General features: G+C 36.1%; 1 protein-coding gene across 1 annotated transcript in view; it reads left to right on the top strand.

Moving 5' to 3' along the window:
* Window positions 1–2,851: 2,851 nt before the first annotated feature.
* Window positions 2,852–21,879, top strand: part of APOB (apolipoprotein B) — a 36,516-nt gene continuing 17,488 nt past the window's right edge. Inside the window, exons 1-21 of the mRNA XM_083857514.1 lie at window positions 2,852–2,982; window positions 4,329–4,367; window positions 7,007–7,122; window positions 7,980–8,125; window positions 9,142–9,295; window positions 9,487–9,642; window positions 10,626–10,750; window positions 10,939–11,024; window positions 11,770–11,989; window positions 12,766–12,993; window positions 13,164–13,281; window positions 13,419–13,565; window positions 15,105–15,316; window positions 15,664–15,901; window positions 16,463–16,639; window positions 16,931–17,122; window positions 17,886–18,053; window positions 19,240–19,451; window positions 19,966–20,148; window positions 20,363–20,484; window positions 21,014–21,224. Of these exons, the coding sequence (XP_083713640.1) occupies window positions 2,925–2,982; window positions 4,329–4,367; window positions 7,007–7,122; window positions 7,980–8,125; window positions 9,142–9,295; window positions 9,487–9,642; window positions 10,626–10,750; window positions 10,939–11,024; window positions 11,770–11,989; window positions 12,766–12,993; window positions 13,164–13,281; window positions 13,419–13,565; window positions 15,105–15,316; window positions 15,664–15,901; window positions 16,463–16,639; window positions 16,931–17,122; window positions 17,886–18,053; window positions 19,240–19,451; window positions 19,966–20,148; window positions 20,363–20,484; window positions 21,014–21,224 (3,308 nt within the window). The 5' untranslated portion in view covers window positions 2,852–2,924. The remainder of the gene's footprint in view (window positions 2,983–4,328; window positions 4,368–7,006; window positions 7,123–7,979; window positions 8,126–9,141; window positions 9,296–9,486; window positions 9,643–10,625; window positions 10,751–10,938; window positions 11,025–11,769; window positions 11,990–12,765; window positions 12,994–13,163; window positions 13,282–13,418; window positions 13,566–15,104; window positions 15,317–15,663; window positions 15,902–16,462; window positions 16,640–16,930; window positions 17,123–17,885; window positions 18,054–19,239; window positions 19,452–19,965; window positions 20,149–20,362; window positions 20,485–21,013; window positions 21,225–21,879) is intronic.

Below are 21,879 nucleotides of genomic sequence, written 5' to 3'. Positions count from 1 at the left end.
ATGTCTGATGAATGCACTAAGCAATAGGCTTTGTCACCCAGAAGAACTGTGATAAATAGGAGAGAAATAAAACCCAAGGGAATCAAGTGCTACTCAATAAAATTTCTGCCCACAAACTGACCAATGCCCAGCCTATCCCTGAGCAGTGATTGGCAGCTCCCAGCCAACTCTCCCCAGTTTATGGACCAGGCATGGCGTTCCTTGGTATGGAATATCCCTTTGGCCAGCTTGGGACAGCTGTCCTGGCCTTGCTCCCTCACAGGTTCTTGCACACCTCCTCACTGGCAGAATAAGGGAAACTGAAAAGATCTTGACTTTGGGTAAAGACTACTTAGTGAAAAGTGAAACTTCAGTGAGTTGTTGACATTATTCTCATACTAAATCCAAACCGTGGCACTGCACCAGCTACTAAGGAAGAAAATTAACTCTATGCCAGCCCAAAGCAGGACACTAGGTAATACAGCAGTATAAAACTGTCACAGTAGATTGGTGCACTCATTACTTTCATGCTTATGGGCTGAGTCATAACTTTAGTAACCATTTTATGGCCATGTAACATGATATTAATATATTCAGATGCAACTTTAGTCCAAATAACCACATGAAGGCAGTGAAGAGACAGGCAAAATAGGGAAATAGCTAATTGAATTCTGGGCACTCCAGAGCTCTATTTATCTGCAGTGCTACAGCGGACAAGTAAATAAATTTTAGGAAATTTGCATGCAGAAATGAATCAAATGCTATGAACAAAATGCAATCTTTGTGCAGTCTCTTTGGTAAAATCATAAGAAAAAGTAATTTTTACATATCATAGCACATATTGGGGCAGCTGTGAACACAAAAGTAAATAAAAACATGTTGCTTTTTGGAAGTAAAAATCTGTTATTGATTTATTGTATCTGTTATTGGTAGAAGCCAAGGACAGAAACCAGAATGGCAAAATCAAAGAACCACTTTCTTCCTGGTGTCTCCAACACTGATGAATCCATGAAAGGAATTTTTGCAAGAAATGTCTATGAAATGGCATACTTTTGAGAATGTCATCAGATAAAATCTTGATTACAATAAAGATGCCTCCCTTATTGGAAAATACAGGCAATCATACATCAATTTGGCTAAGCTGATTTAGGAGTTTCATGATCTCAGTGCACCCTGGGAAATGTAATCCAGCTATTAAGTCCAAGAGAGAAAGGGTATGAAGAAATATGAGACTTTAAAGATAACTACCATGATGTATGGTAAAAGACTAACATTGCAGGGTTATAGAAATTACTGCATAGCTAAGCCAAAATTTGATTTTTGATTCAACAAGCTAAGGAAAAATATTTAAATATGTGAAATGTCAAAACATTTCCATTTGATCAGATATATGAAAATTAAATTTACTGAACAAAATGTTCTTAAATATTTCCATAGTCAATTTTTTTACTACAGTTAACTTTGATAAATATGAATAGAGAAAGTATTCAAACTACTAGAATTTCTCATTACATAAACCCTGGAGTTTTTTGCCAATACACATAACCCTAAAAAGGGGGATTTGTTTGCATTTAATCAAGTTTATCTTCTCCGAGGGTTTATTTTCTTCATTCAGATAAATTTATCATCTTGTTTTCATATTTTTGCTATTATTAGCAAGCAAAAATTGAACCTAAAAATAAGGAAACAAAAGAATTATACAGAGCTTACTTTCAATCTCTTTTACCTGAATATTGTAAGTCAAAGTAAAGTATTTTTTAAAAAGCATATGACAAATTTCATTCCAAAGAAAAAATTCAATCTCCTGCCAGTAGTTGCACAATATTCTCATTTTCTCAAGTACTCATATTCTTGAGCCTCTCAACATCTATACTAAAGCACGATGCAGTGATAATTTCTTCCATCTCTAACTTACGCATTGTAATCACTCATGTAGATGCAATGCATTTATTTGAATACATTGTTAAAGCTTCTAGCTGGGAGATTTTGCTCTTAAAACTCTGCCCAAGGAAAAGAGCAGTGAACTGGATGAGTGACTTATCTCCAGCTCAGTCTTCTGCCTTCAGATAAGCTGGGGGCAGCGTGCCAGTGTTTGAGGTTCCATGTCCTAGCACAGTGCTTTGATCTGCCGTCCCAGCGGAGGGAGGACATGGGGACCCGCTCTTGTGGCAGCAAAGACACAAGAGTTGATGTGTTACAAACAGTAGATGCACCTGAGAACAATCACATAGGAATTAGAGCTTCTTCCCTCAAATGGTGGCAGGACCAGAAGCATATCTCAAGTGTGTCTACACCAATGCACACACCATGGATGCCAAACAGGAGGAGCAGGAAGCTGTGGTGCAGCACAGCTGTATCACTATTCTGTGATATAGAATGACTGTCATGCAAGCATGGTGGGATGACTTGAATTACTGGGCCACCACAGTGGAGGGCTCTGAACTCCTCAGAAGGGGCAGGAAAGGAAGAAGAGGCACTTGGTTACCCATGTATTTTAGGAGTGTTTGGATTCATCCTGAAATCATAGCGTTCACGAAACGATAGTTTTTGGTTCTCAGAGGAGGAAGGATGGGGAGCTAGCAGGAATACTCACTGAGCCATTGTCAATCATTTATGAACAGTCCTGACTAACTGGAGCATCCCCAGTTTACTGGAGGTTAGCTCGATGATCTTAGAGGTTTTTTCCAACCTAAATGTTTCTGTGACTATCAGTAACCAAAGCAGGGCATGGTGTGGAGTGCAGTGAGGATCTGGGACTCTCACCTTTGGACCTTTGGCAATTTGCTCTGAGCTTTCTAAACTGTTTGACTCAGCTGCTTGCCACAGACTATATAAATGGAGGTCCAAGTCAGAAGGCTCACTCTCCCTCTGAGGCAGCAGGGAAGACTTGACGAGGGAAGAAAAAAGAGGAAAAGAAAGAGCAGTAAGAGGGACCGGGGCTCACCATGGGCCCTGTGCAGCTCTTGCTGCTGTCCCTGCTGCTCAGCAGTGGTGTTCTTGCACGTAAGTACTCTCTTTTATGTCAGTGCTCTTTCTACTGCTTTATTTGTGAGCCCATTAAAACAACAATATTGAAAAAAAAAAAATCAAAAGAACCATGGCTTGTAGAATTAGAAGGGTTCAGTGTGGCAAAGATATAATTTCTTCCCTTCATAAGAATGGGCAGTCATAGGAGGACGCCAATATAGAAAAGTCATGAATGTTGCCTGATGGCTTTTGAACAGATTTAATGTATTCTGCAACTTGTAAGACATTTACTGTTTTTCTGTAGCATTATCTTTTTAAACCCTCATGGAGCTTGGAGATACCCTGCAGACTTGGCCCTGCTGTCGCTAACCTATTTTGCAGCAAATGTGAAGAGAGATCAGTAAAGCAAATTGTATTTGACTGGCAATTTAAATGCAATTTTGTATTGAAGGGATACAGTCATCAGTAAAAGGACTAGGCCAGTAGAGGGATTTTTTCCTAAGATCAGAAAAGACAACTGGGATCAATATAATGCTATGGATTGTGAGCTATCCTTGCTTCTCAAGAAGTGGCTTTTTTTAACACAGCTCTGTAGTGTTGTCTTAGGCTTCAGGGAGCTTAAGGAGAAAAGTGAATCTAGAGGTAATTATGCAGGCCTGGTTTTATATGAAGATCTAATTCATCATATTAGCATCTTTGTTGAACTAATATTCTGTTCCTGACTGATATTACACAAATGTATTTCTATACAATAAACTTTGTTTCTTATTGTTGTTATTATTAATATTAGTAATTTTATTTTAATAGCAATAGTAGTATTTCTGATGCTATTGTTGTTACTGTGACTGATGTTACAGTCTATTTCTATGGAGTGGTCTAGTTAGAATTTCCAGAATGAAAATTTGGAAAGAGTGCAGAGAACATTGTGAAAAATGCTGGCTTTCCTGTGTCATATCCCAAAGAATGTCATAGCATCCCATAAATGCAAAAAAATTTACTAGATTATGTTTATTTAATTTTATTTAATTTTATTTAAATAGAGTCATATGAATCGTATCTAAGACTGATTGGAGCAAATGACTCTTCTTAAGTTGAATAGGCTTCCACCGTTCTTTTCCTCCGAAGAATGAACTCTCAATATTCAGAAAGGATTTATTGGCAGAGAAATTTAATTTTAACCTTCTAAGTTGTCCTTTTTTAAACATGCAAAAACCAGAGTATAGCTATTCATCCATTTTGCAGTATTTTGTGTGGTCAAATACACTAAAATTTAAAAGCAAAATGTGTACCAAAATATGGTACGTTTTATCGCTCTTGTTTTACGCACTTTTTTGTAAACAGATTTTCCAACTTTTAATGTTGTTTCTTTGGGATCTTTACAGAAGAAGAATTATCTGAAAATGGAAATCCAGGGTGTTCAAGTAAGTGGTTTCTTGCATTTTCCTTTCTTATCTTATGTCACTATTTTAACTGAACACACCTTACAAAGCCTGAGTTTTCCAAATATTTTCTTCTGAAATAATCTAAATGAAAGTGATGGTAATATTGTTAAGTCCTTCTTGCCATTTATTTAAGTATTCAATTATCCATTAGACTTGGTTCAAATAATTTTAAAACATTCCTAAGACTGGACAAGCTGAAGTTAAGTTTCTGAACTTGTTTAAATCTCCCATTAAGAAACCACTTTCCATTGGGTTTTGGGGGTTGTTTGGTTGGTTGGGTTTTTTTAAAATTTATTTCTTAATTGTCAGATGCAAATTCCTTAATCTAGAAATCCCTGGTTATCAAATGTGAAGCTTTAACAGTGAGGTTATGTACACTACACTTCAGTGTGGACTGAAGCTCACATTTTATTTACCCTTCACAGCTGCTGCTAAGCCCACAGAATTGCACTTAGATATCCAGCTAAATACCTGTAGAATAAATCATCAACTCTGTCAGCAAGGACAGCAATTTTTTTAAACAAGCTAAGAGTCAGGAAATGCTGACTTTATGCACTATCTTTGTAATGAACTCTGACTGGCCCTGACTGCTCGGTTAGATACATAATGTTCCACCACAGGGTCAAAGTACTGAATGAATTGCTTTGTTCTTAGCCTTCAGTGGTTTGTTTTCCCTTTGTTGGGTGCTTTAGCACCATCTCCAGGCGATTTGGTTTACTTCAGATGCCTGAACCTCTTCAAAGGCTGCTGGGTTTCATTGCCAATTTCTTGTTTATTTTTTGATGCAATTACTTATTTGTATTTCTAAGCTTATGATTTCTCTATTCCTTTTTCATTGATTTCTGTTTAAAAGCATAATATGAAACAATAATTTTCACTATAGCAATGCAGATACTAGTGTTGTAAATTTTTTTGAGTAGGGTTGTAGACCAGGATAGCCAAAAGTAACAAGGTTAGTGTTGAATCTTTTAATAGCAGCTAATTTTAGGGTTAAAGAGATAACTAAGTTTTCAAATGTTTTTAAGATTCTGATTAATGTATGACAGTTAGTTATTATTGCAATAATTCTGTTTAGCAATTACATGAAAATAAGCTCATCTAAAACATTATTAAAGTATGTAAAGCTTATAAAAGTGATAGTGCAATGAGGAAATAAGAGATTTATAGTACTAATTTGTTGTCTTCCCTTTGTATGAAAAGGTGTGACATAAAGGGAAATGCTAACATTGCCATTGGTTTCTGACATGACAAAGCTTTGATGAAAGATCAGTAAACTACATTCCTGCTGGCATAGGCAGGCAAAGTCATACAGATTTGATGGTGGGCATGTGGGTTTACACCAGGATTACCTGTCTTTGATTTTTTCCAAAGAAATAGATCGGGACTGTATGTGGTCGGGCAGTCATAAATAAGAAGAGAGGAGCAATCTAGGAAATTGCCTTTTATTCAGCATCATTACAGAATCAGTACCAGGGAGTTGCTCAGTCTAAACCAAAGGAACAGTAATTTCTACTCTTCAGATTGATCTAGACTGCTCCAGCACAGACACTTCAGGTGCTTGATCATCATCTTTAGTTTAAAACAATGCCTGCAGTTTTAGTGGGAGTGAATTGTGATTGAATTGTTTAGCTTATGTTACTCATTCCAGACAATAAAGGAATATCTTATATCCCTGTCTTTGACATGGAGACTATTTTTTTCTCTACATTTCCATTACCACATTCATTCCTGCTTGCAGAGTTTAAAATTACAGACGATTTGGTCTGAGAGCAACTGGGAGAGGTTAAATCCAGGTGAAATTCATTATTTTGAGGAAGCCTATTAGGTTTGGGGCTTGCTTTGATAGAAAGAGAAACACCTCTGGAAATAGACTATCCTGCAACAGTCTTAGTCATAATTTAGTGCTTTTCCCTTGTTCTGGGTGTTCTTCATGTAACTAAAGCTTATGTCCATTAAAAATAACCTAGCCTAGTAAAATTTTCTGATCTAATAAATGAATTAGATTAAATCATATTTCAGAACGTATGGGATAGAAAAATTCTTCATAAATTCAGGTGAAATTGTATTGAGGAATAGTAGTTTTGGTGTTCTGTCTATTTCTATGTTGTTTTCTTTCCATCTCAGTCATGTGACTGGTAATTTGCTCCTTGTATTTGCATGATGGAAATGGATTGCATGATGGAAAAATCTGAGCTAAAAGGAATCTTTTTATTATCAGTTTGAAAATTGCAATTTGATTGGCTCAATGTAGAAGCCATAGGGTAGTTTTTAACACAGTTTCACACTTCAAGTTTTCTCCTCTTTTTCTCATTTGATTTTTGGGCATGGTTTGAAGGACAGGTGGGGCATACTGTCAGATCCAATCTGAGTAGTGGACTTCAAAACTTATGCTGCTCTCACAGGTTTTATCCTATGCTTCAGAAAGTATCCAACTGACATGAAGGCATCACTTCTCTGTCTGAAACACATTCTGTAAAAGGAAATAGTGGGAGCATGGGTCTTCAGGCTTCCTTTTTCTGGCATTTATTTTAGTCAAACAACACTAAGCCCGCACTGTAAGGATTACATATGTATATCCTACCCAGGTCATAAAACCACTCTCATTTTCCCAATTGCAGAGGATGCAACCAGATTTAAACCCCTCAGAAAGTATGTTTACTCATATGAAGCAGAGACATCAAGTGGGATCACAGGAACAGCAGATTCTCGAAGTGGTTCAAAGATCACTTGCAAGGTAGGCAAAGAGGAGTAAATACTCCCAGATGGGGACTGTGCACTTAACATGGGATCTGGCAGCTGGGGAGCACCCTTCAAAGATTTTCCAAACAAGATCATCCTTTTGAAGGGCACTTATTGAGAATCATAAAGACTAAGCCCTCCCTGTTCTAGGCAGAGGGCACTGAGGATGGCAGAAGTCCTTCATACCTCTGTGCTTGTGCATTTCAATCCCAGTCTGGCTGTACTTTTACATGAGAAAGGGGCAAGACCTGGTTCTTCTTTAAGTTTTCCTTAGCTCCCAGGCTCAGTCTACCAGTGTCCATCAAACATTCTAGGAGTTGAATTAAAATAACTCGATGCCATGAAGATCACATGAGACCCTGCTGATGGTGACTCAAGACAACACCAGGCTTGTAGGAGTAAAGGGTCCTATGGACCATTTAACTACCCAATGTCACCTTATCTTACCCAAAACTTTCTCATCATGATGTTGGTTTGGAGGGGTTTTTGTCCCTGAAATGGAGTAACTGGGGAAAATATTTTTTATTTAGCACATACTGTTCTTATAGAGTTTAAATACATTGATCAGTGTAATGGCTCAAGTTTTCACACAGTCCTAATACTCAAAATTCTCAGAAACTAAGTTGCTCATTTAGTATGATCCATGCTATTAGCCAAGCAAGTACTTGCCCTCTTATCTCCTCTGTGGAGTTATCTTAAGCAATTTAGAGCACTTTGAAGTCTCTCCCAAGAGCTGGTGGCAGAGTGATCCTGAAACTTTACAAAACCCAAGGAATTTTCAAAGCAGTAACAGGGAGATCCTGGAAATGTGATAATGCTAAAAAGAATAACATGTAATATTTGTGTTTTCAGGTTGAACTGGAGGTACCCCAGATATGCCGCTTCATCCTGAGGACAATGCATTGCTCCCTGAGGGAGACATTTGGTGTTGACACCGAGGGAAAGGCTGTGCTGAAAAAGTCCAAGAACTCTGAGGACTTTGCAAGTGCCATGTCCAAGTAAGCAATATCAATTATCATCAATACTTGGGACCTTAACATGTAACAGGCTGCAGTGTAAACAGTCCACCCTGATTATGTTTTTCTAGGCATGGAACACATTTCATAATAACATGGTAGATTTATAAACTGGTTCCACAGCAAAACTTTCCCTGATACACTTTAGAGTTAACATAGTCTTTAATTGCCAGTAGGGAAGGGAAATTTACATACAACATCTTCACTTGTAATGGTTTCTTCATTTCTGTCATCTACATCAGGAAGTTGTTGAGTAGTCCCCCAAAAGATTATTGCAAGTGTCATTGTTGTTCCTTCTTGTAAGCACATTCTCAAATGGCTGCAGTCAGCCCGTTTAAGGTAATTTTCCTTTGCTAACAGACTGTGCAATAGAAAGGCATTTGAGACTGAAGTCCAGATTTCCAATCCCAATCATCCCTAATGGCCTGTTTAGCTAACCTTTTCCTTACTTATCTACTTTTGCTACTAATTTCTTCTACACCCTCCACCCAGCAAGTCTCTAGTGCTTGTCAGTGCATGTTTTAATCATGCACCTCCATGCTTCTTTCAGTGCCTCATCAGTTGTCTCACAAGCTATAGATCTCAAACAACTTGAGACAATATATTTTACAGAAAACAATTAAGGTTTTATTTAAAGACTCCTACTAGTAGAGAATCCTTCCCATCATTTTGTAGCCTATTGCAATAGTTAATAATTAACTCATTCTAAAAACTTATTTATCTCCTCTCCGAATTTATGCAATTCCAACTTTCAGCCATTACTCTTGGTATTTGCTTGCCCTTCGATGACGTAATCTGGTGAAATTAAAATGTCCTTGGTTAGAATTTTGCTGCTTTAATAGTAATGCTTTCTGTTAGTACCAGCAGTGAATTGTAAATAATGAGAGACCAAGATAAACATGATGCTTTATCTCTTGCCCAGCAGATTATTGATAACACATTCTTCACTGTGTGGCTTTAATATGATTTCATACTAATGTTGTTTTTCTGGGGTACAGGAATGAGCTAAAATTCAGCATTCAGGATGGAACAAAAGTCAAGCTGTATCCAGAGAAAGATGAGCCCCTGAACGTACTAAATCTCAAGAGAGGCATCATCTCAGCTCTCCTTGTGCCAACAGAAACAGTGGAAAACATGAAAACAATTCCAATGGTAGGTCTTGGTCTTTTGAAAGCATTCACTTTATTGCGTTAACCAATTTAAAAAAGCTCACTTCGACAAAGTTACTCCTGAACACCATTTTCAAAAGGCCTGGACATTCAGATCAGAAAGGGTGCTTTTCAAGTCATTCAGAAAATGTCTGACAACATGAGCAAAGGCACTGACTTCTTTCTTCTTTCCAGGATACTGTCTATGGAAAGTGTGACAGTGAAGTTGAATTCAAATCCAGAAAAGGGAATGTTGCAGAAGATATTTCAATTACAAGGTACCTGAAAGGCTGTGACAACTTCAGTCCCATCAGAGATCATGTCAGCCCTTTTGCCATTGTAAAAGGACTAGTAAGTATCATATTAAAAATTATATAATGTAACATTTTTCACACCAGCACTTAAAATGATAAACAACCACTACCATGACTACATTTTATATTTATTTTTTTGAAAATGTAGTTTTCTGCACCCTTCCATTAGATCAGACTGCTGTATTGTTGGCTGTCAATAGAGAAAAACAGATGCCGAGCAAGTGTAATTACCTTCTTTAATGTTCTCTATTTTAAAGGAGAGATTTTCATACATGGAGTTAGTACTGTCAATTATCCAATAACCTATCAGAGCATAGCCAAATTTTTAGTTTTGCGGGTCAAAATTTTCAAAATTGCAATTTTATCTAAAACATGTAGTCCTCTAAAGTGTATGTGAGGTCCAGGAGGAGACGGCTGTAGACACCCTGAAGTAAGTTGTTTAACAAAATGTTCAGTCTACCTTTTAATCCACAATGATCAGATTCAGTTGTTTGCCTGAATATTGTCAGATTCCTTTCTGATATGACAATATCTGTGCTTTTGGGTGTTTAAACTAAAAAAAAAGAAAGAGGCTTTCATATAATGCTAAAAACACATTTTATAATTTCTGCCACTTCTGCAGCGTTTTGTAGAAGTCTTTAAAATTTGTGTCATAAGACTTAAATTAAAGAGAGCATCACAGTTTTTACAAGGGGACTGAACTATTCCAAAAATTACAAATTGGTTTTATAAAGAAGCTTTTGTTGTAGGCAGCAGGGGATCAATCATGAAGTAACTACTAACCCAAACACCTCAATAAGGCCTGAGGGAACACTTCAGTGGGATTTTTGCCTTAGAAGGAACTTAAGTCCAAAGATTGTTACTGGCACAATTTTATCTTTGTGTAAGAATGATTCCGTTATGTACCTTCATTTCCAATATGTAACTGTTAATCTTACAGTAAAACTGTGTCAGCCTTCAAAACTATGATTGCTTCCTATTCTACTCAGTCAGCTGACAGCCAAACTATTTATTTTACAGAACAGCCCATTATCTTCCCTTCTGAAGAGCACTCAGTTCTGTCATTACAATATTGATGGAAAGAAAAGGCACATAAGAGATGCTGTCTGCAGTGAGAAACACCTGTTTCTGCCTTCCTCATACAAGTAGGTTGCTCACTATTTATCGTTACCCTTTATTTATAAATATCCATTTTAAATGGTGGTGTATCACATTCTGCCCTGACTTAATCCCTAAACAGACATTTTGTTTTTAAAAAGGCAGGAGGCCTGTCAAGACCTTGTAAAGGCACTTGGAGTCAACCAAAGTGCTGATTTTTTTCTTTCTTTCCTAGAAATCGCTATGGTGTCATGACAGAGGTCAACCAGACCCTGAAGCTTGAAGATACCCCAAAGATCACTAACAAAAATTTTGATGGAGGTATAGCTGCAGTTCTCAATATTATAAATACAGGGACAAAATATAAATACAGAGACAATTGTATTTAGTGAATTTTTAATAGTGAATTATTAAAGATGAGGGGACTAAAATAAAGTCATAATTTTAGATGAAATTTTGATTACTTTGTAAGGAAAAGTTTGAATATAAAATGGGAAAACCTGAGAAGTTTATAAACACCACTAATTTTAAATAATTTTTGTGTTTTCGTTTTAAATTTAAAATAATTATTTATAATTAAAAATGTATAATTTCCTTGAAAAGTAATTTTAATCTTATTGAAAATTAGTTTAGTGAAATCTTTTCAGCTACCCATAATTTCTTATGCATCTTTTAGCTTCAGGGCCAAATATAAACAAACCATTATTACTATATATTTTTTCCTGAAACATATTTTTGTGGCCTGCAGTTGTTAATTCCAGTCATAAAATATTTCTTATAACATATATTTATTAAAAGTCAAAAAGGCAAACTATGCTAATATGAGAGGTGTTAAGGAATAATCTTCATGAAAATATAAAATTGAATGTATTCAAATATTCAACTTTTGGAACAATTATATTAAATTCTATGCCATTATTTTTGTAAACTGTTCAGCTGTTAAACTTCAACAGTTATATAAAATAATGTACAGACTTTGTATTTATACTGAATGTATGACAGAAGATAAAAATTAACATAGCTCCCTGATAAAGACATAAAGAATGCAATTTTTTCCAATTTCTAGATGCACTGGAAGAGAAGGGGCTTGAACTGGAAAGTACAGGTGCCAAACTGCCCAGGCAGGGTGATGCCGTTCTGAAAACCCTGCAGGAAATGCAGAAACTTACAGCCTCCCTGGGGAACCAGCAGAGAGCAAGACTCTTTTACAGATTTGTTTCTGGGCTGAGAAGTTTGCACAACAGCACTCTTGGCTCTCTTGTTCCAAAGATGATGGAAACCTCAAGGTATGTTTCAGCAGTTCACAGTGCAAGGACACCACACATCAATGCCATGGCAAAACCATGCTGATGGTTTCCTGCAATTGGTTTTAAATTAGAGGTGTATTAGAGGTAAAGAGTGGCTTTCAGAAAGGTTAATGTTAGGAGAACTATACATTAGTTAGGAGAGGGAAATACAGAAGGGAGTGTCAAGACAGCTCTGTGCCTGACACAATCCTTTGGATGCATTTTTATAGCCAAATATCTTTCATGCAGCTTTGCTCAAGGACAATGGCTGTAATTCCAAACTGCAAGTGTGACATATAGAAAGAGCACAGTTTTGAGTGTTAGACTTCTGTAGAGATGGAAGAGTGCTATTGTTTAGTCTTACTCTTTTGTCCAAGCTGGAATTGAGACAGTTTATATATACTTTATGTCCTCCATTTGTAAAGGAACTAGAGCCTCAGTCTGGGTCAAGTCTGGTATTATCTTACATGATAATACTTAAAGTTGTGGAAAAGTCTGCTGTGAAGGAAAAAAAAAGATATATCCATGTAAAGATCATATCATTAATACTTACTCATTCTAATTTAATTGAGTTATTAGTATAACTTGTAAAACTAAGAAGTTTCTTTTTGGTAAGAAATTGCATAAGACCACATCATAAGATCACACAAAAGATCACATAATTTGTATTAAAAGATCTTAATAAACCTGCCATGTGTTTGTTTCAAACAGTCAACATGCAGCCATAACTGCAAACAGAGAATTAATTAATAAAAAGTCATCTCTTCTCCTTTCAGCTCCATCACCGTCCAGGCCCTGGCCCAGTGTGGGACTCCAGAGTGTTACAGTGCAATCCTTCAAATCCTGAGAACTGGAAACGTGAATCCACTTGTGGCAGACCTGGTCACATACACCCTGGGGCTGTTGCCTTCTCCAACTCCACAAAGAATACGGGAAATTCTTAACATGGCCCAGTATCTGCCGAGTAGAGCTTCGTTTTATGGCTTGAGTCATTCTGTTACTAAGTAAGTAATGATAGCATGCCATTGTACGAAGTTACAGTGCTTAGAGTAAACCCTAAGAGTGTTCACTTTTGGAGGATATTTTTATTTTCATGTATTTGCTCTCTATGGATAAAATATAGATATTTTCCATTTTTCTCTCCTGTTTCTGATGTATTTATCTATTTCTTTAGGTTCTACAATGAGAAAAAGATTGTGACAGAGGAAATAGCAGATGTTGCAGACTTCATGGTATCATTGCTTGGCACTGATTGTTCTGGGGAAGATGAACTCACATACCTCACACTTCGGGTATTTTTATTTCCTTGTTTCCTTACGCAGGCTATTATTATAATCCTAATATTATATTATATTATCACTTATATCACTCTACTTCTTTTGGTGGAGAGGAAGTTTTTATCATCATTCTCTCTTTTCATCGCTGCCAGGCTATTGGAAACATGGGCACAGTAATGGAGAGTGCTAAACCCAGTGTGAAATCTTCTCTGAAGACATGTATCAGAAATGAAGCTGCATCACTTTCAGTTCAGAAAGCAGCCATCCAGGCATTCAGGAAAATGACAATTACCGAAGAGGTAAATTGGTCACAAGAACTCAGTTTACCTTGACTGTTCACAGGAGTTATTGAATATGCAAAGCTATTCCCATTGTTTCAGTTCTGCTATCTCCCTTTTAGCTGTGTCCAGATTTTCAGAACCCCTTTAGTAAGTTTCCATACTCATATCTGGGAAACCTCCTGACTTAGTGGGTGTTGCTCTTTTGAGACGCAGTTTCTTTGTATAGACAGTCTCAGTTTAAATGGCAAGTTCGGATCTGTTCCTTTTCGTGTCTTAAATGGAGCTTTGCCTATTTAAGGTGGTGTTATTATTTATTCTGCTTATTTAAAGGTGGTGTTAACTAGTGAACTACTCTGGTCTTAAACGTATTTAACGAAGAAAAAGATCATGTCCCCATTTTATACTGGCATTTTGTTGTCATTGTTAACAATACTGGATAGATGTGTGTCTACAGTTCAGTGATATTACAGCATCCCTTACAGAATAGGTATCATTATACTCAGTATGTATACCCAGTATGTATACTCAGTAGGTATCATTATACTCATTATATCATTATGCTCAGTATGCTGAGATAGTTTCAATATTAAAAAATTTCTTCTCTAAAAGATGTGCTTTTGTTTCCAGACAAGGCTTAAAAAGTCTGGGAGACTGGAAACACCTGAAAATGATATCCTCAGATTCAGTTTAATACATTTAAATTTTTAAATTATTACTTAGTTTTAAACTAAGTTTTTAATTTTCCCACAGCAGTAAATTTTGTTCAGCTTCTTTTCTTAAATTGAATGATCTTTTTTCCAAATTTTGAGAATTTGTCTGCACATAAGATTCCCAACAATCAAAAATCAGAATTCTTAAGTAAAACTGTAACCTGTATGTATAAGAGAAAAAAATAAAGGGTAAAAAAAAAGGCAAACAAAAAAGAAAAAAAAATAAGGGAAAGAAAAGAGGGGAAATATAAATTAAAAATATAAGAAAATAAAGGATAAGAGAGACAATTTACAAGATCATTTAGGGACAGAACAAGGGGAAATGGGTTCAAATTAAAAGAGAATAGGTTTAGGTTAGACATTCTTTACTGTGAGGGTGGTGAGGCCGTGGAACAGGTTGCTCAGAGAAGCTGTGGATGCCCCATCCCTGCAAGTGTCCAAGGCCAGGTTAGAGGGGGCTTTGAGCAGCCTGGTCCAGTGAAAAGTGTCCCTGCCCATAGCAGAGGAATTGGAAATAGATGGTTTTTAAGGTCCCTTCCAACACAGACGATTCTGTGATCATCTGATTCTATGAAAATTGGTTTTAATTAAGCCATAACTTCTGTGATGTTTTTTAGCAAAATAAAGTTTAGCAAAAATCTGCTGTGATAGGCTGTAGAAATAAGGTACAAAAACAGAAATAAGGTGCAAAAAATGCATTCACTAAAGACTTGGACTCAATGATCCTTATGTGTCCCTTCCAATTAAGAATATTCTGTGATTATTTCGCCCTATATATTCCCAAAGGGGTTTAGCAATATCCTCCATGAGCCAGTTTATCAATGCAAACCTTTCTCTATTCATATAGGACCGTTCAGCACTTCTCAAAGTATTCCAAGAACCAGATGCACCCACAGAAAAACGTCTTGCATCCTATCTCCTAGTGATGAAAAATCCTTCCCCAAGTGATCTTGCAAAGATTTTGAGAGTCCTCACAAAGGAGAAGAGTGAGCAAGTGAAAAGCTTTGTTGCCTCACACATTGCCAACATCCTGGACTCTGAAGAACTGGGCATCGAAGAGTAAGTGAAATTTAGGTGTATTGGAAATTTAGGTCTTATTGGAAGAAAAAAGTTTTGACCGTAGTTGCAGTAGTAGTTATCTAGCAGTGGAGATTTTGATTATTTTTTTTTCTGTTTATTTGAACAAGCACATCAGCTGAGTAAACTGGCTTTGTCAGAACAGTGCCAGATGATAGTTTCTCCCTTAAGTCTTATGTTTACTGTTAAATATGTGCAGAGAGCTATCCATTAGCAATCAGTACAGCTGTATGAATGTCTGCAAGCAGAATAAAAAATCTTTTAACTAAGACTAAGTGAGTCTTTGGAATATATGCAAATCATATTTTAATTGCTATCCTCTTCCCTAGTCTAAAAAGCCGAGTTGAAGAAGCTCTGAAAGGAAATCAGCTCCCAACAGCCAAAGATTTCAGAAAATTCTCACAAAATTACCAGATTTCAAAAAGAGTTTCTGTACCTGGAATTGACCCCATCTCTGCCAAAGTGGAAGGAAATGTGATATTTGATCCAAACAGCTATATTCCTAAAGAGACCATGCTGAAAACCACCCTGCATGCCTATGGATTCGACCCAAGCGATGTCTTTGAGGTAGAACAATTATCAACATTTGCTAGTATTCAGCTGCTTTCTTTCTCATTTCTGTTTTCTTATAACAACTTTCTGTGAATAATGTATTTTTTTACAAGCCTTGGGAGAAATCTAAAGATCACTGTGACTACAAGGGGACTTTGATTTGGTCTCAATGGGCTTTAGAGCAAGCCATCCATTATGTGATGTCACTTGCCACTGACTGGATGGACAACTTTGTTGAAGTTATTAAAGGGCTCAGGGAAAAATGAACCCATCTGTAACAAATTGACCTTGTGCTAATGACTCGTTACTGGCACACACTCATAGTAGATTTTAAGTGAGATACATCCTATGCATGAGTTTTTTGTTGAACATCATCAGAGAGATAAAATTAATTATAATACATAGTGTTCCATATCTTCACTTAAAAGTCATGGGCTTCTAGGATACACTTAAAATGCATTTTTTGCTCCCCAGAAAGTTGTAAAGTTGTAAAAATTGTAAAAGCTGTTTGTTGTAAAGTTCCGAAGAAAAGGGGGCAACTGTCTCAGTTATGCATTGTCTTTCTGTTCATTTCAGCTTGGCTTGGATGGAAAGGGATTTGAACCAACATTGGAAGCGTTGTTTGGAGAGAAGGGATTTTTCCCTGACACTGCAACCAAGGCCTTGTACTGGGTTGATGGCAAAGTGCCAGAGCAGGTTTCCAAGGCACTTTTTGACTATTTTGGTTACTCACAGGATGACAAGCAGGATCAGGTACAGCTTGAAAACCTTTTCTGTGCAGCACAGAATTCCTATTTTTACACAGTAATTACAGGACTTACTGCTTTACTCTATACCTTCCTTCTCCTCTCTGGTGAGATAAAACAGAAATTCTTAATGTTATTTATCAACGAGTTTTCTTAATTGTATTTGGAGGGGTTTTTGTCTGGAGAGAAATTTTTCAGTGCATGTGCAGAATAGCTGACATTCACTAAGTACCTGTTCTAGATATATGACCTTACAAACTAATAAAACTGTTTTATTGCTTTCTGACTGAATTTTCAGGATATCATGAAAGGAATACTACTTAACCTTGAAAAACTGATAAAAGAATTGGGGAGCAAAGAAGCTCCAGAAGGAAGAGCATATCTAAGGATCCTGGGAGAAGAACTTGGGTACATGAAACTCAATGATTTTAAACTGCTGGGAAGCTTGATTTTAAAGAGTGCTAAAACTCTTCAGACTGTTCCTGAAATGGTACGTTTCTGATACAGCACTGTGAATTATCAACTTTTTTTTTTAACCAGATTTTTTAAGATTCAGATTGTATTTAACTATAATTTAAAAATATTTGATACCAGCATGAAAATAAAATTGTTTAAAATAAAATGTCTAGGCTTATGTTGAAGGACTCTGAGAAATCTATGAAGACTCCTCAATAACCAAGTGGAGTACTCCTGAAAGATTGGTGAGGGGAAGGAAAAAAGGAAAGTTCAGATCATATTTATTATTGAGATATCTACTGGAACAATTCCCAACACTTTAGTACTGGCTGTTAAGTTATATGACTACTTTTTTTTTACTTATGTAAATATGTGTTAATATTAAAAATTTCATCCTTGTCATCTTAAAAAGAAAAGATGTAGCACATGTTAGGAATATTTGGTAATATCCTTCTTTCATTGAGGTAAAATACTGCTTTGCCATTGACTTTGGGGAAACCAGAATGTTATGTGGCATCTAAACCAATTCACCTTTGTGTGTGTATGTAAAGGTAGAAAACCTGTGTGTATCAAAGCTCGTAAAAGATTTGGTATTGATTTAAACTTCAGATTTTGCTGACAGTCTTTAGTATATTTTTTGAAGCAATGAATCTGTGGGAATTAGATTCTCTACTCCATATGAAATTAACTTTTGGATTATAGAGTTGCAATCATTCCCTGATCAGTTTGAAAAGTACAAAATGTGCATACTCCAAAGTGTGGATTTGTTACCTTTCATTTCCTTGTTTGATTCACAGATTGCACAAGCCATCTCAAAAGGTGTTGACAGGGATCTATTTGTCCACTACATATTCATGGACAATGAGTTTGAGCTTCCAACCGGAGCAGGTTTGCAACTGAAGTTTGCCTTGTCTGGAATAGCAACACCCGGAGCAAGAGTAGCTGTGAAACTTCATTCAAAAAGTGTAAGTCCCAATAGTTGTCTATATTTTTTCTCCTCCTAAAAATCTACATTTTCATTTATGGATAAAACTCTAGCACCAGAAACATTTTAAAAATTGCAAAATGTTCTCAATATTAAAAACCCTAACTCATTAGAGGTATGTGGTTAATTTGTGGATAACAGTTAGATTAGATTAAGAAATAATGCATATAATAAATTGCAAATGAGACATAATAAAATTTGTGAATTAAAAAGTATTTCAATCACTCTTTCAAAAATAAAACATTTTGATCTGTTTCTTTCTCTCCCACCGCACTCAAATGACAATGGTAGAAAAGCTACAGTGCGTGAATTTGCTGTTCAAGCAAAAAAGTTAGCAAAACATTTTGTTGTGGACAATTCAAAGTGAAAAAAAAATGACTAGCAGTTAAAAGAAATATTGAAAATTGAGTCAAGTAAAATATTTTTTCACCTGAGAGGAAACATCTTAAAGTCGTAGCAAGGAAAAAGCATATGACACAAAATAAATTATCCGCTTAAATTTTTTTTTAAAAAAATCTATTCCTTTTTACATTTCTAATAAGTACCTTGCTCTAAGCTAGTCAACAAAAAATTTCTTAGTAGTTTCAGTTTATTTAAACTTTTAATTTTCTAACATATACAAGATCTAAATAAGAATAAATCCTCAAATTTAGTACTTCTTGCCATTTAGTTAGCTTTGGAATCTTTTCCAAAATTTTGCCTTCTGTCTCTTCTTTTTTAATGGCTAAAGCAAAAGCTTGACAATAAGCTGGTTTGTGTTTAGAGAATCTAAACAAATCTTGGATCCATTTCTTTTTTTGTCAAACAGTTTGTTCATTGTCTATGAAAACTGCTATTTTTTTTTCTTACAATGGAAAACTGGCTCTTGTCTTCAGGTTTAAAAACACATGCAAGTAGCTCCGTGTATAAAATCTTTCTGTAACATGAATATTTTTACATTAAAGTAGGTAGGAATCCTTGGCTTTATTATCTTGCTGGTTTTTTTATATTACAGTTACCATTTATATGGGCCATTTGATTATGTGATTTGGGAATCAGATTTTTTTAATAGCAAAATCTATTCTATAAAACTTACCTCTGTATTATCAGGAATGGTATGGGGTTTTTTGTATAACCATCAAGAAGTATTGGGCAAATAAATACCATATTTTGTTTTTATTGCATAGATGCAAGCAGATCTCATCGCTAAACCTTCCGTAGCAGTTGAGTTTGTGACACACCTGGGAATAAACATGCCTGAATTTGCTGAAAGTGGTGTGGAGATGAATTCTAATATATTCCATGAATCTGGAATTGAAGCACATGTTAGTGTAAAAGCTGGACAATTCAAATTCAGCATTCCTGCTCCAAAGATTCCAGTAAAACTCCTCAGTATCAGGTAATGAGAACTGAATGAAAACTTTCAAGGCTGTGTTCTTCCTTCCCTTCTTGGCTTTTATTTGGTAGAATTGAAAGGCTAGGGTGGCCATGGAGAGATTTTCAGTTCAGGAAAATCCCAGACACTAAAACTGTATAACTTCTTTTGTAAGACAAGCAAATATGCCAGATAAGTGATGTCTTGGAGTCATGGCTTACAGATTATCTGTCACTATTTTTGAAATTTTATACAAGACTCTTACAATTTCCATTATTTTGTTTTCTTTCACATAAAACTATTATATTAGCAATACATATTTTAGATTGAATTTAAATGAACTACTTACATTAATTTTAGAGCAAATGGATCAATACACTAAATTATAATTATCAGTAGTAATGCCTACATCATTTAAAGCCAGATGTTATTTCAGTTAGCCCCTACATTATTAAGTGAGTTTTATTCAGGAGTAACTGTGTTAATAGGATGTCTGAGCACCTGTCCTGGGAATAAATTACTGGTTTTTCTGTTCCAGCAATACGCTGCATTTGGTGTCTCCAGCCAAAACTGAAGAGATTCCAACTCTGACAGAGAAGCAAGCAACCTCGACTTCTTGCAAGTCTTTCATTCCTGGTCTAAATTTCTGCACCAAAGTATTGTACCCTAATTCCACTGACACAGAGGCAGTTCCATATTTTCCCTTGTCTGGAGAGTCCAGGTAAGTCATGTCAACTTAAACTATGTGTATTTCGTGCTAACTACATTCCCTCTTAATCTCCAGCAGTCTCTCACATCAAGCTTACCTTTAAAAAACTTTCAAAACTTACTGGCAGCAGCAGCTGAGAAAGAGAGCTGTTGAGAACTGTATGATTTCTTCTGTTTGTGGTCATGGACAAAAACGTTATTCACAAGGCATTTGTTTCCTCCTGTAGATTCGAGGTTGAATTAGTGTCCACAGGCGAAGTAAAGGAATACTCTGCAAGTGCAAACTACGAACTGCAGAGAGAGGGAAATGACCAGATAGACACCCTAAAGTTTGCTGTCCAGGCAGAAGGTAAGTGTCAAAAAAATCTGGGGGGTTTTGCTCAGGTTTGAATTGTCATTTACCAGAAAAGACATTTTTGTTAATAAATCTTAATAATATTCTTAACACTGTAAGGTAGAATACCATTTTCACACCCAAACGGGCCAACAATTTAACTACATTTCCTTTCACGTATGCAATCTCAATGCAAAATTTTCATGATGAGAGTCTGATTTTGTATTTTGCATGATTTTAATAAAACGTGATGTTGGTGAATGGAAGCAAGGAAGAAGACATATTCAGGCGGTTTATATAGGCAAGAGAAATATGTGTTTCTTATTAAATATGGAATGGAAGCATACAAAACATCTGTGAGATCATTTCAATAATAAAAGTATTGATGGGTTGGTGGGTCAGCCCTTGGTGTGTTTAGAAGATGAGAAGAAAAAATATCTTCAGTGGGATGTAATTTTCAGCTGATCCTTTTTTGTTCTCCATTTAAGAAAAGTCCAGACAGATTCCCTAGTTGTGAATAACCAAAATACATTATATTTTCTAGGTGCAAACCAGCATGAGGCCACATTGACCTTCAGGTACAACAGAGACAAAAAGATTTTGACCAGTGATGTCCAGATTCCAGATGTTGATGTTGACTTTGGTACAAACTTCAGAATTACTGATGAATCCGTTTCTGGGAAGAAAGCATACACCTTTGTCTTAGACATCAACAACAAGAAGATTACAGAAGTTACTCTTACTGGCCAGATAAGGTAACTCAGGAAAACATTTAGAATTTAACAGCTACCTTTGAAAAGGTTTTATTGGATGCAAAAATGTGGGGAAATTTTATCTTGTTTTGGAGAAATTTCTTAAATACAGAGACAGGTAAACTTGACATTGAAACCCCACTTAAAAAACCTTAAAGCATTTTATTTGTAATACATCAAATGCATATATTGATTGATCTTTCCTACTATATGTATATATATAATTTGTATTATAAGCTCCTTGAGGTAGTTCTTCCATGTTTGCACATACAACTACAAGAATGCATTGTACTGCTGTTATTGCAGGTGTGATAATCCAAGGACATAAACAAGGCAAGGTTTGTTCAGAGAGGTATTACCCTTTACTGGATATGCTTGGCTCTAAAAAAAGTTATTACATCTCCCCATGAAGAAATCTAATGGCACTCAGTAAGAAACAAAACCAAAAATAACTGAGAGCTTCCTGTAAAAATTCCCACGCTTCTCGATGAGAATATTTCCGGGAACATCTACAGGGGAGCTAACAAAAATGTTCAGCCTGCCAGGGTTTCTAAAATTGTCTGCCTCACAAGCCCATAGTGAAATGGGCTGATCACATTCTTTAATAAACCTCAATCTTCCATGGAATTCTGTGATCTTGATGGTGCCCCAGGGAGTC

Source organism: Zosterops lateralis, assembly GCF_965231275.1.
Source record: "Zosterops lateralis genome assembly, chromosome: 3".
NCBI lineage: Eukaryota > Metazoa > Chordata > Aves > Passeriformes > Zosteropidae > Zosterops > Zosterops lateralis.
Note: the sequence above shows the minus strand (reverse complement) of the source record. Positions and strands in the feature narration are given on the sequence as shown.